This window comes from Pyxicephalus adspersus, chromosome 3 (assembly GCF_032062135.1).
Source record: "Pyxicephalus adspersus chromosome 3, UCB_Pads_2.0, whole genome shotgun sequence".
NCBI classification, from domain to species: domain Eukaryota; kingdom Metazoa; phylum Chordata; class Amphibia; order Anura; family Pyxicephalidae; genus Pyxicephalus; species Pyxicephalus adspersus.
Window position 1 is genome coordinate 118,811,780 of NC_092860.1, and position 17,348 is coordinate 118,829,127.

The window sequence follows — 17,348 nt, forward strand, 5'->3', positions numbered from 1 at the left end:
TGTAGCTGTTGTTCGTTTGACCCTACTGATCATTATCAACATCATTTTCCTATACTCAGTGACTACACTTGCAAATAGAATGTAACAAAACCAAACCCAGGACTTAGCCTGTTTTCCCTTGATTGAATACCTTGCAGTTTAAAACCAAGTGGAAGAGGTAGATATCTTCTATGATTATAATTAATTACAATTACTATAATTATATTACTATACTATAGAGAATATTCACACACACAAAAGGTTACTTTTTGGTTTACTTTTTCAAATGATTGGACTATTGAAGTGAACATTTTCAACTCCTTCAGTAAATCAGTCTGTATGTAGGCAAACTACCAAAAAATTGGGCGTCAGGCACTGGCATGGGCGACATATACCAATGCAAAAACAAAAATTTTAAACATACTTTATGGTTGAGACAGCATATTTGCATGTATTTTTCTGGCTTTATTATGCTGGACTGTATATTTCCATTTCATTTAAGGGATAGTGGATAAAAGAGTGCCAGGCATCTCACTATAATACAAACATCTGCTTTATTGTTCAATATGGCTCTTTTTAGCACTGTTTATAGTATAGGAATATAAAATATCTGCCCTTTTTGTTTTTTATACAGGGTATGAGAGATTAAGTGACCTTATCCTAGCATGCAGTGCTTGGGCCAGATACCATTCTGGAACACTGGCATGTGAGAGAGGTGGGTGACATTCTCAACCCTGTGTGGACATTGACCATCCTACGTTAGGATTGTGGTGAGCTCCTTATAAAAGAAGGAAAAAAAACCCTTGAAGGGTTGACTCCATATTTCACAGCGGATTTCCTTTATTTAAAATAAAGTGCAATGCTAATGAAAGATAACATTTTGTCATTTTGAACTTGGGTAGTCTTTATTTTGTGTGAATAGCAGTGATTTATTTTTGTCAATAGTTCTCTTTTATTCTATGGCAGGCATTGCTTATACTTCAACCATATTTCTACTACTGTGTAGATCAAGCATTTTTTATTTCATTTACAATAGCACCCTGCATGACACCCATATAAACTATATTCACATAATAAACGTCTACTTATTTTCCCTCACATAAAGTCAAATATGAATTTTAGCTTTCTGCACTTGGCATTTATACTTACACTTATCCAATTAGTTTACATTAGCTCAGCTGGATTCTGTTGGAGCTCATGCTTGGTGATAATCCTTTAAAAGAAACATTAAACATATTTATATATAGTATGTACATCATGCTAATACTGGGCTGCATGGCTGGAATATCTTTAATTTATTGTGTGAAGAAAAAATTGTTCAAATATTGACTACTACAAAACTTATGATGCTTTTACAATTTCTTTACTAGTTTGCTATAGTCACCTAGCATTATTTTAGGAGGATTGGGACATTCTTTGCACAAACCATCTCCCTGATGTCTAGTAGAGCAGCGGTCACCAACTGATGGTCCGTTGAAAAATTTGGACCATCTGTAAAAAGACATTTTCATCAATTAAAACTTGGTACCAGTCTCGGCTTCAAATAAAAACAGCTCTCTGTAACGTGCAGTAGCGTCATTGGAGTCGAAAATCCCTAATTTTTTTTCAAACAAGTACAACTATTTGAAACAATTATTTCAAACAAATATCACACTAAAAATGTCAAATACTTAAATAAGCTTCAAATATTTTGTAATAATTAAACTAACTTTTTGTTTGTTACAATTAAACAAGCTTTAAATATTTTGTTATGAATACATTTAGCATTTATAATTTTGATATATTTAATAGGTGAATTTCATATTAGAAAATGAAAGGTCTCTGATCATTATTTTACAAATGTATTTATCTTTTAAAAAAAAATATTATTAATGGTCCCCAGGATTTAAAACTATGAATTTAGTGGTCTGTGAGGCCCGAAAGGTTGGTGACCGCTGTAGTAGAGTGTCTGTGTTAGTGTCTTTTCAGACGTGGCATTGGATCACCTGAGCCACTGAGTCTAAGTGACACCTGGTCATCATCAGAGCACAATCATCAGAGTGATAGGTCAGTTGCCATTGAGTCCACCTAGCCCTTTGCTCACTCACCAAGTAACAGCCCTCAAGGTTACCCTAATTGAGGAGGAGGGACAGCGAGGCTGTAATGGAGACAGGCAGTGTCCAGCAGGTGAGAGATGGAAGCCATAGTGAGAGGAGGTCAGAGATCAGGGAAGATGGCAGGCAAATTGTAATCCAGGTCCAGACAAATGGCCAGGGCAAGCGGAAGGCAAGAAAGGTCAGAGCAGAAGAGCAATAATGTACAAACGCTGAATAGCCAGGTCGCTGGTGTAAAGTCACAGGACCAGCCACCATTAATACTGAGGCTTAAGGTTTTTTTTTTAAGGGGTTCCTTCTCCCTGGGCTGTGTCAATGTTCGTATGCCTGCCCACAGACATGTGCGGCTTTGTGCCCTGCCATCTCTGCAAGGCAGGTATATAGAGTAGGTGCTGGGCCTGACATCTCAGCAGGTAACCCTTGTGTGGGTTGCCACAGGACGATTAAAGCTGCACGAGCTGACAGGTGGTATGACAATCTGGTTCTGTCCTCAGACTTTAAAGCTTCCCTGTCACCTGCTTCACTCTAGTTGGCACAGCCTAAACACCGCACTCCATCAACCCATCTTTCTGGCTTGCCAGTCAATCCTCCTGATTTCTCCTCCCCCACTGTGCAGGTCTTAAGCTACGTACACACGTCCAATGGTTCTCGCCTGATAATTGGCTCAGGGCTGATATCGGATGACATTCTGGCATGTGTACATCGCCCGTTGTCCATCGTCCGAACGACCGTCCTGGTGGATCCACAGACAATGGATGACGAAAGATCCTAATGCAAGGGAGGGGGGAGAGTGCGCAGTGCGGTGCTCCGTTGTTCCCCCCCTGCCCTCTCCATACAGCAGAACGGTGCTGTATGTACAGGGCTCGTTCATGCATCGTGCAGTCCTTGTGAAAGATCCTTTCCAACGACAATAATAGCATGTGTGTATGCAGTTTAGTGTCCATGGGGCTTCCAGCCCAGGGCAGTATAACATTACCCCTAGGAAAGGCTACAAAATGACATTCTTAGCAAGTGAAAATGACACCATTTAGAGTGCATCTGAATTAGTTTTTTATCACTACACCTTGATGAGCTAATAGATCTAATGCAGCCAAGCCAGCAGTGAAATTGACAGGTTCTGGTTTGCTAACTTGTCACCTGTTTTAGTATCATCAAAATAAACAAAAAGGAAAAAGTTCAGCGTTCAAATGTCCATATGGCTGTTTTAGATTAATCTAATAGAAGGAGTGTATTTAGGTAATAACACATTGTAAGGGTACCACTAAAATAAATTATTCGACAAAATTACATTTAAAATTAAAAAGTTATTTCCATTGATTCATAACACAAAAATAGTTATTTATTGTACACAAACAATCATAAACTATCTTCCAATAATGGGAAAATAAAACATGATGGTTGAGGCCTAATGATTACCATAGGTAAATATGTCCACGCATATTCCACTGCTTAATCATTGTCTACACACATTGGCCAGGAACATTTAGTTCTCTGTGGGACAATAATATTTCATTGCTAACCAATAGAATTCCGTGTTATTGTACCTATTGCTTTTCATACTTGCTGGAAAATGTTTGCGAGCAGTGATGTGTTTGCACCAGGTCCCACAGGCTCAGCGATACGAGAAAGACATGCTACTACTTTCAGTGAGCTATGCCTATTTGTAGAAAACCTTATAATTCTATATGATTATTACTGCTCAAAATTCATATATTTTAATAAAAGACTATACAGTGATAGAAAATGCCTGTTATAGTAGTATGCAAAAGCATGTCAAACACATTTATTATTCTAACTAATATTACAATAGCAGATGAATGTTGTATATTGGTTTGTAATGGCAAAGATTTAACAAGTACAAGTGTAAGAAAATGGGGCTCTGTTTGTGTTATGGGCTCACATCCCATACCTGACCAGTTTCTCAAGTAGGTGAAGTGATATTATTTTATGCCTACTACTCATGAGTAGATCATCTGTACCTTCTGTACATTTCCTGTCACTTCTGCAATTAAAATACTGATTGCTTAAATGTTTGGTTAGATCTGCTTTAAAGAATATCAATACAGGAGTGGAGCCTGTGCTGAACTATGCAACTTTAAGGGCAACTCCGGGATTTAATTTTAAAGAGAAGCTGCATTCCAAATAGCAAATAGGCAACATTTATATTGCAGAAGGAACAGGCAATGTCCCTTATACAATAAAACACACCTGACTGTTTGTAATCTTCCTATCTAAATACATTGATCTACACATAAATCTGATCCTACACAGAAATATGCATCCTTTGGGGCTTCCAGAAGTTTTGTCATCCTGACCTCGAATATCAAGATGGCTGACGATCTGACATCTAGAAATGGTCACATCACCTGTCCCTTCTGCAATAAAGGACCTGTCTGGTGGCAATTTTTCATTTTTTACATTTAGTTTTGCTTCAAGTAGACAAAAATGGGTAATGGTGCATGTGCTGTTATACATATTCTTTAGTTTGGACCTGGAAGAGAAGAACATGTAATATATGTTTTTTATACCAATGTTTGCAAGAAATGTATATGAGTGTAAAGCAATGCTCAAACCGTTAACTGAGAATATTTTGTTTGTAGGTGGTAGCTAATATTATAGTATATTGATGCACATGAAACATAAAAGCCTTTTAAACTTTTTAACATTCATTGAATTGTATTGACACAGTAAATTTGCTTACAGACAGCATATATTTATCATCATGTCTATACACCTTGCTGTCACAATATTTGCTGTGTATATGTATTTACTGGAAATGGTATAAGCGTGAGTTGGGGGTGTTCAGAAAGGGGGGTTATTATCACACTGAAGCATAAAAATAGAGGAGATATAGATGATTCATATGTCATGTACAGGCATGGGAACATTCAATGACAAGCGTTCACACCTTATGAGTTCTTACGCCTACAGAAGGCAAACACCACTACACGAGTATAAAAGAAATACAAACATTAGAAGTAATTAGCAAACAAATTAGTTACAAATTTGTGCTTTTAATTAATAATTGATTTTTTACATTCCAAGCACAGCAAAAAGTGGCGTTCCAGAAGAAAAGAACTCAAACCTTCAATTTCACAATTCTGTCTAAATTCTTGGAAGTCAAGAGAATTAGTGGAGAAATTTAGAAAACGCTGGGATAAGAATACTTTTAACTGGTGGGTATGGGGCACTGATAATTGTTTGAAACCAAACTACTGTAGATAACCCTTTTATATAAAGTATTAAGGTAGTCCCCAGGTTACATACGAAATAGAGACTGTAGGTTTGTTTTGGTTTTTTTTGTCTCAACATATTATTAGGCAGCATGGGGTCAGTTACTGTATAAAATCCTCACTGTGAGTTATTCACAAAGCAAAAAAAAAGAAAAAAACACCTTTATGGAGCCTAGACATTCATTAAATTCTTGTTAGGAAACGCTCATCTGTCCGGCAACTTCGTGCTGTGCACCATCTCAGTAATAAACACCCTTTGTTCTGTCCATTTGCAGCAGCCAGGAGAACTAAGACAGCAGCAGCCTCTGCTTCCTTTAGTTGTGCAACCTGATTTTTTTTGGCATCCCCAGCATCCATTGTTGGGCTGCACACAGCTGAAGGGGATTCTAGAGGCTGATCAGCTCCTGACTTGGTTCTGCGCTGCTATTGGCTGCTGGGAATTTAAAGCCTCTCTGCTCCCAGTCACCAGTGCCTGTTATAGCGTCTGCTGGGCTGTTATTGACCTGTGCCTGTTCCGGACATTTCGTTGAACTCTGCCTGGACCGACCGTGCTTGTGCCCTTCCCTTTCTACCTCACTTGGTGGACTGATTTCCTGTGGTTTGACTTGTCTTGGATTAGTTTCTGGATTTGACTTGTTTCTGGATTTCCTGATATTTCTGTACTCTGTATTTGTGGGCTTTTGGTCAGCTGCTGGCTTTTCCCCAGACACCATCCCTTGCACACCAAGTCCTGGGGGCAACCGAGTGCTGGGAGACGCAATCAGTCTCCCGAGGCTGAGTGGGGGCTGCTATAGGCAAAGACTGCGGCAATAGATTGGGGGACTGGTATCTAGAGAATACTGGTACTGACTAGGCCTTACACTTCTGAAGCAAGCTGTGCTTTGATATGCAAAAAGAAACAACTGCAGTTTGGTCTTGGTCATTAAAGAGTTACAAGAGTTTGCGGAACAGCTCAGCCCTTAACATTACCAAAAACCTCAGCTGTGTTTACTAAAAGAATTCTTCTGCAAGTCATGCGAACCACCCGCTCCCCCCCATAAAGTCTCAGTCCTGCACACGAGCAAGCAGGGAAGCCCAGTTCTTATCTAGGAGTCGTCTGTATGTCGTATGTCCTTGACTCGGGGACTACCTGTAAATAAAAGTATCATATAAAATGTAGTGGTATTACCACTGCAGTGGTAAACACTTGTTTTACATTTAGAGGAGTAAATGTCACCCAATCTTGCATTGGCCCAGCGCGAGTTAAGGTGACATAAGCAGAAGGAGGACAGAGGAAGATGGCAGCACCCACTGGCTATTCCATGCTAGGACAAAGAAAAAATCAGGGACAGAATGGAGCCAGTTGTGGAGGGTTCTGCAGAAGTAAAGGTAAGTGTAATGTTTTTTTTAATAAAAGTTCTGCTTTAAAAGAGCCTAACCCTTGAGGCATAAGTGGATCCGCTCTCAGTTCAGTGATCGTTCAATCAGAAGCCCCAAATCATTGTACACACATTTATGAGATTCTGTGCTACTAATCACTTTATCCAGACAGAAAGGTACCAGAAATTCCTATTGAATATATATAATTGTTTGTACACAAGTTCACACATACATGTGTTTGGACATTTAATATTGGTTGACCGCTAAATTCCTTTCAAAGGGACTTGAGATCCGATCAGTTTATGAGATTGGAAACTATACAAAAAGTTGAATGCTCGCCATGTATACTTCCTACTGAAAAAATGTTTAAATTTTTGTTAAACAGGATGAAGAAACCAGCGTTTGCTTTAAACCTAGAAAAGGGAGACAAATAAAAGAATAGAAATATAATTAAGATATTTTTGGTTGGTGGAATGGTAGAATAACAATGTGTTGAATGGTGATATATATTAACTGCAAAACCATAATTGGTAATGCACATTATAATCTAATTATTTAAATGACTGGGTTATTAAGCAAATTGCCGGGGAAACAGAGGTACAATTGTCATATGCATGGTACCCTTACAAGGGAAAAATAGCAAACGTTCACTCTTTATTATTCACTAATGAAGTCCTGGAAATAAAATAGGATATCACAATGAACATTACAAAATGCAAAATAGAAGACTAGCAGTTTTGTTATTATATATATTAAAGAGGTTTATTTTAAATATGTACATTTTAATAATGCTCAGAGAGTACATTGTTATAATAGAAGATTATCTACAATTTCCTTTATTGTAGCATCTTATGTGAGCACTGTGTGGACAGCCTTATTGTTCTCCATGCTCAGTAACAGCATCTCTGACTATATATATTTAAGCTATTTAAAACCATTTTTTGAATTAATGGTACTTTATGTAGTCCTATCCTAGTCCTGAAGCACATATGCATCTTATTATATAATATATATGTAAAACAAATATTCTAACATCAGAATATGGTATTAGGGAAATCTGAATATAGTTAGAAAGTTATAGTTAGGTGTTACCTATTGATGCATTCTTTTTTCAAAACCTCACTTAACGTTTGGATATTTATTTTTACAAAATTGGACAGATGAGCAGGGCAGAACTTTTGTCTTATCCTGCAAAGCCTTAGGACCATTTATTAATATTATATATTTACATAGTGCCGACATATTACACAGCGCTTTACAAAGTCCATAGTCATGTCGCTAGCTGTCCCTCAAAGGTGCTCACAATTTAATGACACTACCCTAGTCATATGTTATTAACACAGTCTAGGACAGCGGCCGCCAACCAGTGAACCGTGGCTCTGGCCTCCCTGGTCTCCCTCTTTAATTGACACCCAGCTCTCTGCACATGCACGGTCAGGAGCCATTCATTTTAGTGGTCCGCAGGACGAAAAAGGTTGGTGACCACTGGTCTGGGGTCAATTTGGGGGCGGAGGGGCAAGGAACTTAATTGCATGTTTTTTGAGTGTGGGAGGAAACCAGAGTACCCAGAGAAAACCCACCAAACACTGGAAGAACATACAAACTTCATGCTGCTAGTGTCCTGGTCACGATTTGAACCTACAACTAGCACTGCAAAAGCTAACCTCTGAGCCACTGTGCTGCCCTTGTCACACATATGACCAGTTTTACATCCAGAGGAGTTTTGCAGGTAAGCGTTCCATAAAGCATTCCATAAATAGAATCACTCCGTCACTGGCAGATTCATATTTACTAGCAATGGGTGAACAGGATCTGGCCTTTTTAGTTAGGGAGCAATTACATAGAGAATAGTAGGATGTCTCTTAGTGTTCCTAGAGACTTGGCATCTCTACAGTCATAGGTAAGTCTATCAATCAATAAATGCCCCAAACCTAAAAAATAATATATTTTAGGTAACTAGTCTCTAGGTTTGCCCTTTTCATTATAAACAGTACAACACATACATTTTTCATTATCTCAACCTTTGTTTATAGGGCTTGGTATTTCAGTTTCATCCTCCCATAGAAGTGTTCGATAAAAACATTGACATTTTTATAAAGTAAGGCTGACCAAAAAACTTGACTTTATGCTAATTTCATGCCTTTATTTAAATAATACCCAATTGATTACAAAATATAATAAAATATTGAACTCATTTTGCTTATACTAGAATGAGTAATATCCTTCATCGCAGATAAAGAGTGCCTTGACTATGACCAGACTTTCTTTCCCTAAGCTTGCAGAAGAGAAAGAGCTGTTCAGTCTATTTTGGTAATACCTGATACCTAATAATCCACAAACATTTATAGAAACACTACAGAATATGATGGGACTTTTCTGGTACAATGCCACAAATATACATGTTACAAAACATTGTTTCATTAAAAAACATTCAACAAATAATGTATAAAAGCACAAAACAATATACATAAACTATATACACTATATAAACAGTATATCTACAATGTTTTTATCCAAGTAGCAGGCAGGAAGGGGTTGACATGTTTGTAAGAAAAGCAAGCTTTAATGTGTTGTTTGTAAGCTAATTTACTAAGTTTTATCAAGATTACACTAAACTAGAACATTCTACATAAAGTAAATTTGTGGTGTCAGCCCCAGCTGACCTACATTACACAGATGCACATTACATACCTGTGTTGACCTTTGCTGAACGGCACCCTGCCACGGCAGGTGGCATTGCTGGTACACACTATGCTTCCAGCAAATTACAGGATAATGAACTCATATTTAAAGTACTCTTTCATAAACAAATAAGCTACATTTTAAAACTGTTTTGCAAACAAGGTATAGTTTGCATTTCCACAAGAACATTTCTAGTGAAGAGCAAATAGACTACCAGTAGTAGTGCTCACTACCAGATAGAAGCTAACGTGAAGTTATCAAAAAAGACGGACACATTACAAAATAACACAGAATTATCTTTTAATGCGCATCTTTGGTGTAGATAGATTTTTAAAATATATTTCATGATGATTCTTTGCAATTTTTTGTTTCTGTTTAAACTAAACCTATACCTGCCTCATGTAATAAGACGTCAGGAATTAATGGCAGGGGGATATTCATCTTGTAGTATGCACAACTAGTGCAGGTTCAGCCTGCAATGCTTCACCTATACCTAAAATATCCACATCTCTACATGTCTACACTGTTTCCTGATACTCTGCATCTGTCTTCTGCAACAGATAGTATTTATACATTTTTACCTTTGTAAAGTTTTACTTTTTTATGTTTGTTAGATTTGATTAAACAATCAAAATGATCAGTGCATTGAACAGTTAAATCGATCAGTGAATTGGACAAAGATACATTAACTGACTTCTTAGGACTTCTAATTATAATTCTACCATTTAATGATTACTCCAAGCCACTTTAATAATATTACTAATAATAATATTAATAAACAATATTTATTTAGCCCTAACATATTACGAAGCGCTGTACATTAAATAGGGGTTGCAAATGACGGACAGATCCAAACAATGAAATAGGAGGGGAGGACCCTGTCCAGAAGAGCTTACAGTTTAGGAGGTGGGGGAAGTATCACACAAAGGGACGGGCGATATGGAATGGTGGGAAGTAGTGAGGGCTTAGGAGACAGAAGAAGACGGGTAGGCAAGTTTGAAAAGATGGGTTTTAAGAGCTCTTTTAAATGAGCAGAAAGTAGGAGCTGAATAGGACTAGGAAGACCACTCCAAAGATTTGGGGCAGCTCTAGAAATGTCTTGGAGCTGTGCATGTCTGGAAGTCATTAGAATGATATTACTGATATGGTATAACACCTGGGAGCATCCAATGTTTTTAATTTATAATTTCAGCTACCTTAGTTCCTTGTTGTCATTGTAATTCTGAATTCTGTGGGTTGGTTGCAAAGGACCTTGAAAAACATTTACATGAACTTACGGGTAGGTAAAACATTTCCACATAGTAGACAGCACAGGCTGACCAATTTATTTCAGTACATTTTTTTTATTGATATTTTATAATTTTTTTGTGCCAAAATCAAAACTGACCGTAAGGCAGATTTAATGGTCACAAACAGAAACCCAGTATTCATTAATACATCATTATTTTTTAATTTAAATATATGCAGAGCCAGAGGCCCTAGGACCCAGTGAGCAACCCGGGGGCCACACACCTAGGTAAGCCACTGGATATGATCAGCTAGCAGTTCTTTGTTTAGCAGAATGATTCTGGCAGCTATACATCTACCCTATCACTACTTTTTCTTCACTGTTCAGCAGGCTCATCTGTTTTCATCAGTGTGGCCCCTGACAGCTACCGTAACATCAGGACAGAGAGCAGGACTTTGGAGGGGTCAGAAAACTGATGTTTCAATATCTTTAGAGACTGAACATGAAAGTACCCAACTGTGACCAATTCTGAATCAGATCTGTAAGAAATCCAGCTATGCGGCCAGGTAACTACAGTTTGCTAAATAGTAATATTAAAAAAATGATGAAAAATGCTTACCCATACCCAGGCACGTACATAGCAAATGAATCAAGTCTCACACTTACAACTACATCACCTGTGACAACTCTCTAGTGACAGCTAGACCAATGCCGCATTTCCATCAGGGAGACTCACAAATGTTCCACCTCTGTATGCATCTTTACTGCAGCAGAATAAAATCTGTCAGGCAGGAGTATGCTGTGTTGTGGAGTTATAAAATAAAATGTTAATAAATAAAAAATAAAAATAACCCCTCTGCATAATGATAATTTTTATGATAGCTCCACTTTAAAACATAGTACAGTACATATATCTGCAAAGGTTCTCTTTTAGGCAGGTCAATGTAAAGCCAAATTTAACTGGGCTTGCTCTATAATGGTATGTTAACAATAAAGAAACAAGTCCAGTTGAATGTAAATACCTATTACTAGATAAAAGGTAGCTTGTACTTGCTATTGTTTTTTTTTCTTTTTTATCAGGCCATCAGAAAAACAGCTAAAACTTTAAAAGATCAGGAATTTGTGAAAGAACAGCCCAGCTGGGATGTATATTCCAGCAAAAGTAAGCAAAGAAGAGCTTTTCTAGACAAGCTTTTGAATGCTACAGATGGTGTTAATAACAAGCTAAGCTACAAAGACATCCATGAAGAAATTAATACTTTCTTGTTTGAGGTACTGTAAATCATACTAACAAGAAATGTATCATTAACACTCTTAAACACCTCTTACCAAAGTAGGACTTGAAAAAGGTTTATTGCTGTCCCTTAGTATGTCAAATGCATGAAGTTACATTTACATATGTCATTTTTATAATATTATATTATTGTTTAAAAATACAACTTGTGTGTAAGGTATTTGTACTGGGGCTGGGGATGTGCCCTTAAAACTAACTTATGGGACCTGTAGGCTCCATTATCGCTTCACGTCAGCAAAAATTGAATTGGACCTGTCACTTTCTAGCAGAAATAAAATAAATTGCATAATAAAGGGTATACATGAATCAGTAATTGTGTTTTTTTGTGACATGTGAAAGAGTGAAATTTTAGGCTGACTATTTTCACTCCAGACTTGTTTTTGTATATTAAAATGGGATTAATACCTGACAACAATCTCACAACATAGTAAGTACTAATATAAATGTTTCTCTATCAATTACCAGGTATATGACACAACTGCTGCGGCCATGAACTGGTCTTTATACTTGCTGGGGTCCCACCCTGAGATGCAGAGAAATGTCCATAAAGAATAAGATTAAGTAATGTGTTTTCATCCATTTGTGTACACTTACCAGAATATGCTCTTACATAGAAAGTGCTAAAAGCACTTCATTTAGAAAAATTAGAAAAATGTCTTTTCCAAACATAATTTATGTGTAGGTTTTTATGCTGAAGCACATAAATTCACACACTGTACTGTAAATAAAAAACATGTTTATAAAGTTATCACAATGTGTCAGTTTAATGATCTCTGTTTTCTGTCTGATATTTGATGTTTGCTCTGTGTTACTTACTCCTGCAGTTTGTTATTTACTCCTGACCTTTGCACTTTGGGCCTCCAGGACTGGAGAAGAAGGACTATCGTGGGTGCAGGATTAAAAACATTTGCCAAATAACAGCAAATGATTTCAAGAAATCCATTGCAGGTTTGGCTCACCAAGGTTCTCCCAAGAAAGTCTATCTTCTCCAGTGTTGGAGTGCTTTAATAAATCAGGTCCTTTTGTGTTACACACTGCTAACCTCTGCACTGTGTTACTTTTGACCCCTGCATACTGTGTTACCTTTTTTGGACTTCTGCACTCTGCATTATTACCTTTTGACCTGTGTCTCTGTATAACTTCTGACTACTGACCTCCTCACTCTGCTATATTCCAATGTCTCCTGCACTTTGCAATATTCACTCTTGAAATATGCATGACTATGGCAAGGTAGAGCCCCCGCATTCAGTACCCTCGCCTCCCCTTGACCCAATTTAACACCACACCAATACATTGGTTAAATGGCCTTTCAGACGAACAACTTTAATCAACAATACAATATTCATAAATAACAACAAATAACATATCAACAAAATAAATAAAATATACACATACATTAATTAACTCCTTTAATTTAACCTTAACTAATTCAAACACCCCCTGGTTACTGGGACTTGAAGGCCCCAACTACATCACCCTTATACTATTGGGTCTGCACCGCCTTGATATATATGCTCCAAGCCGCAACCACTAGCTGGGGAACGATACCATCAGCACTCGCAGCCCTTTTCCAACCAAAACCTTCCCCTAACCACAACAATTCCAGGGATTCCCATATCGTAGATGGGTCCCTCACCCCCTCTGAAAAGATAAAAACGAAACACCTCCCTCGAGCACCTCACCGCCAACCTCCTCCCCAAACAACACTGACCCCCATAACTACCCAAAATAAGAGAGGGTGGGTGGCAAACTTTCTTCACTCTCCCCGTCCTGCTGCAAATAATCCTCCCCTTCCGTTCCCCCTCTTTTTCACACCTCTTTCTCCTCCTCCCAATACTTCACCCCTTCTGCTCTCGCCCAGCAACCTTCCCTCCGAACCTTCCAGCACTTAACCCTTTCACTGCCTGCTCCCAAACCCTCCCAGTCATGGAGGCCTTCCACTGCTCCGGGCCTCCGTTTACTTACTTCTACACTCTGTGTTACTCACCCCTGACCTGTGCACTCAAACCCTTGTCTCTGTGTAATTTACTATGGCACTTTTCTATATGTACTAATGTCCTCAGTGCTGTGCATTACTTAATAAACAGTGCTAGTCATGCCAGGGGGACCCAGTTTGGAGTGGAAGGGGGTGCAAGGATTCAGAAAATCAAGGAGGATTGATGCCAAGAATGAAGAGAGTTAAAAGACAGAAAAGCAGTATCAGGGGTACAGGGTAAAATCAGTCCTGCAACTTCTCCTAGTTTTCCATAGGACAAGAAGAGCAATTCCTAAATAAAATATTTTCAGTGATTTTAAGTCCTGGTTTCACATTTATATGAGATTTTAGTGACAGAAAACTTTAATCCATGATTACACCACTAAAATATTTGTACCTATAGCCTGATGATGAAAATGTATTACAAATGTTTGTGTCCCATTGTCTGCATGGAAAGAGTTGTAGGTGGTTCAGAGCCTCCTTCATAGTAGAAAAGCTGCCTAGCCTAATATCAAATTGCACCATGTCCACAGTCAGTTAAACATTGTTTCCAGAGTTTTGTAATACAATGCAAACATGCCCTTTTTAGAGAAAACTACAAGCCTATGTATCACAAGAAGCTTCCTTTGTCACAGGCCAGGAAAAACACAAAAACAAATCAGGTAAAAAAGAAAAGAAATGTTTCTCCTATTTTATTCAATCATTTTCTCAGACAAAGTTTCACCTACACATATGAACGTCTTTGCAATATTTTTATTTTTTATGTTCTTGATAATGTTTTCTTTCTTTTAGGATGAAATTGTTTTATATTACGGTTAGTTGCTTTGCAATCTTTACTTTGGCTTATGGTGGTAAGTAACTTTTGTCTTTGTCCACACACACAGTTTAATAGCATTTAGTTTAGAGTTTTAAAAATCAATAGCAGAATGTGCTGAAAATATATATAAATAACCTGAATTTATGTTAATATCTAAAATAAAGGTAAAAAGACAAAAAAAAAAAGCAATATTTAAGTTGTTAGATATAATGTGTAGGTATTATGTAAATATCCCTTTTTATGTTTTATTACATAATAATGTTTCATTTCATATTACATAATTTATAATAAATTGTAGTAATAAAGGAAACACTAAGTAAAAATGCTACTAATGTAAGCTGCTGTGTCCTTTGCATTTGATTTGAATATACTGTGATCTTTTCTGTATTTTATATTCCTGTTCCTTATTGGTATATTGTATAGTGATTTCTATCAGCAAATAGCTGCACCCTATGTTATCACTGATGATAAAAAAAAGGTTAAAATAATAGCTGTGCCTTGGAAATAGGGTGTTAACTTGTTAACAAAGAAAGATGTTCATATACTGAATGGTGATTATTTCTTTTTTTTTGCAGACTGGTCCTATTTTTACGTTTTTAGGTATATAATATAGTCATATATCATATTTGTCTAGCAGCTAAAGCATATTCAGTAGTTTTAGTGTTTTAGTCAAATGCAGTGATTGAAAGTAAGTTTCTACTCCTGTGTTACATGTCAGATGGTTGTCGCTTGAGATAAATGGGCGTGCTCGTCTTGGGTAAAAATCTGATGTGTGTATAGTATTTCACTATCAGCATCAACCAATGTGCATTCCTACAGCACCATGGGCTGATTGTTACCCCCCCCCCCCCCATCCATAGAACTAAATGGTATTGTGTGTACAATCCTTATTCATTCTAGTGCTTTGGAAATATTCATAAAAGATCCACAATCTGACATCTCTATGGGACTTTGAATAACCTATAATTCCTTTAGGAAACTTTGTATTGTATTAGGACTGGCTTCATGCATGAGTTGTGTTAGGGATGCCTAGTTTTAAATGGGCTGCAAATGCACCCTTGCACACCCATCACACAAACCCCATAACACAAGCTACAACCCATGTGTCTGGAATGAATGCGTTGGAGTAACATTACCGTTAAAATACCAGCTACACAAAGGTACTAATACGTGTATAGTATGGGATGGTATAAAAAGAATACACTTGTAAAAGTGTGAGTTGTTAATGGTTGTTTGTACAACAAAGTTGTGTATGGAGATACATTAAAAAAGCCTTTTAAAGCTTCCCTTTAAATGTTTAAAGTCTATGTATAGCCAAAAAATTACATTTTTTCCAGAATTAGATTGTGTAAAGCACAATAAAGCGCATTCTGCAGCCGGAGGGGAATCGGAGCTGTCTTCCTCCCGTGGCTCCAGGTCCCCGACGCCAGAACCGGTGAGTCCACCCGTGCACACAAGGGGATCTTGCTCCCCTGCGGCCTCCTCAAGGGGGGATGGGGCCACACAGCGATCAGTACAAGGGGGGACTGTTTTACCCACCCAAGACGATCCCCCTGCACAATCTCTGAAGGGGCTCAATCAGGACACCCCCACATTATCTCCAGATCCCAGGGATGGCACCCCTGTTGCTGCTTGACATTGGAAGGCTGATAGAGTCACAGGGCACAAGGCCCTCTTTAGTCCTCCGCAGAGGGGGGAAGAGGGATTTGCTCCACAAAGCGCTTGTTCTAATCCCTCATGGCTTCAGTACCTACAATCTCTGCCAACTAAAGATGATTTTCACAAACTAGTGGCAGATGTGCAGGCCACTTGTCGCACTGAAATTGGGGCACTGCGTGCTGACCTGCAATCTCTGGCTGGACGAGTTGATGACCTGGATGACACTGTCCACCATGCTAAGGAGGACATTACCGCGCTCTCCCATAAAGCTGAGGGACACGATCAAAAGATAAGAGAACTTCAGCGTTTACTGGAAGATATGGATAACAAATGCCGTAGGAATAATATTAGAGTGCGAGGTTTACCTGAGGCCACCCGTGATAGTGATCTTAAACCAGTTCTACAAGCTTTCTTTGCGCGGGTCTTGGGGCGCCCAGCCCCCTGTGAGGTTCAAATTCATAGAGCCTTTCGAACATCCAAGCAACCGGGGACTGCCATCAGACCTAGAGATGTTATCTGCCAATTGAAAGATGTGGACCTGAAAGATGCAATCATGGCTACCGCCAGAAACATGCGTAATCTCGAATTTGATGGGGCCCCTCTCCAGCTGTTTCAGGACTTGTCCTGGCATACACTGCAACAACGCCGCCTTCTTCAACCATTACTGACTGTCCTAAGAGATGGCCGTATCCCATATCGGTGGGGTTTCCCTTTCAGTCTCTCGGTGCGCCATGAGGGCAGGACTGTTACATTACGGTCCCCTGAGGACCTAAATTCCTTTTGTAAAGATTTGGGGATAACCCGCCCGCATCTGCCCGGATGGGAGAGAGAGGACCCGGGACGTCCCCGCTCCCCACCATGGCAACCAGTAGTCTCCAAGAGGAAATCCGGTACCAGTCGGCGAGAGTCTACTTCTCCAGCTGGCAGATCTTCTGCCTTACTCCATAGTAATCGCAGTTAACCATACTCTGTGGTGCCTTTATATTGTCAGAAACACGAACTGTTATGTTTACCTGACTCTTTGTTATA

General features: G+C 38.5%; 1 protein-coding gene and 1 long non-coding RNA gene across 2 annotated transcripts in view; both read left to right on the forward strand.

The window, feature by feature from the left end:
* On the forward strand, positions 1-855 carry LOC140327799 (uncharacterized). The gene is made up of 2 exons (XR_011920134.1): positions 1-157; positions 614-855. It is a non-coding gene; the product is annotated as an uncharacterized lncRNA (long non-coding RNA).
* Positions 856-14,370: 13,515 nt separating this feature from the next.
* Positions 14,371-17,348, forward strand: part of LOC140327467 (plasma kallikrein-like) — a 28,585-nt gene continuing 25,607 nt past the window's right edge. Inside the window, exons 1-2 of the mRNA XM_072406852.1 lie at positions 14,371-14,505; positions 14,636-14,694. Of these exons, the coding sequence (XP_072262953.1) occupies positions 14,420-14,505; positions 14,636-14,694 (145 nt within the window). The 5' untranslated portion in view covers positions 14,371-14,419. The remainder of the gene's footprint in view (positions 14,506-14,635; positions 14,695-17,348) is intronic.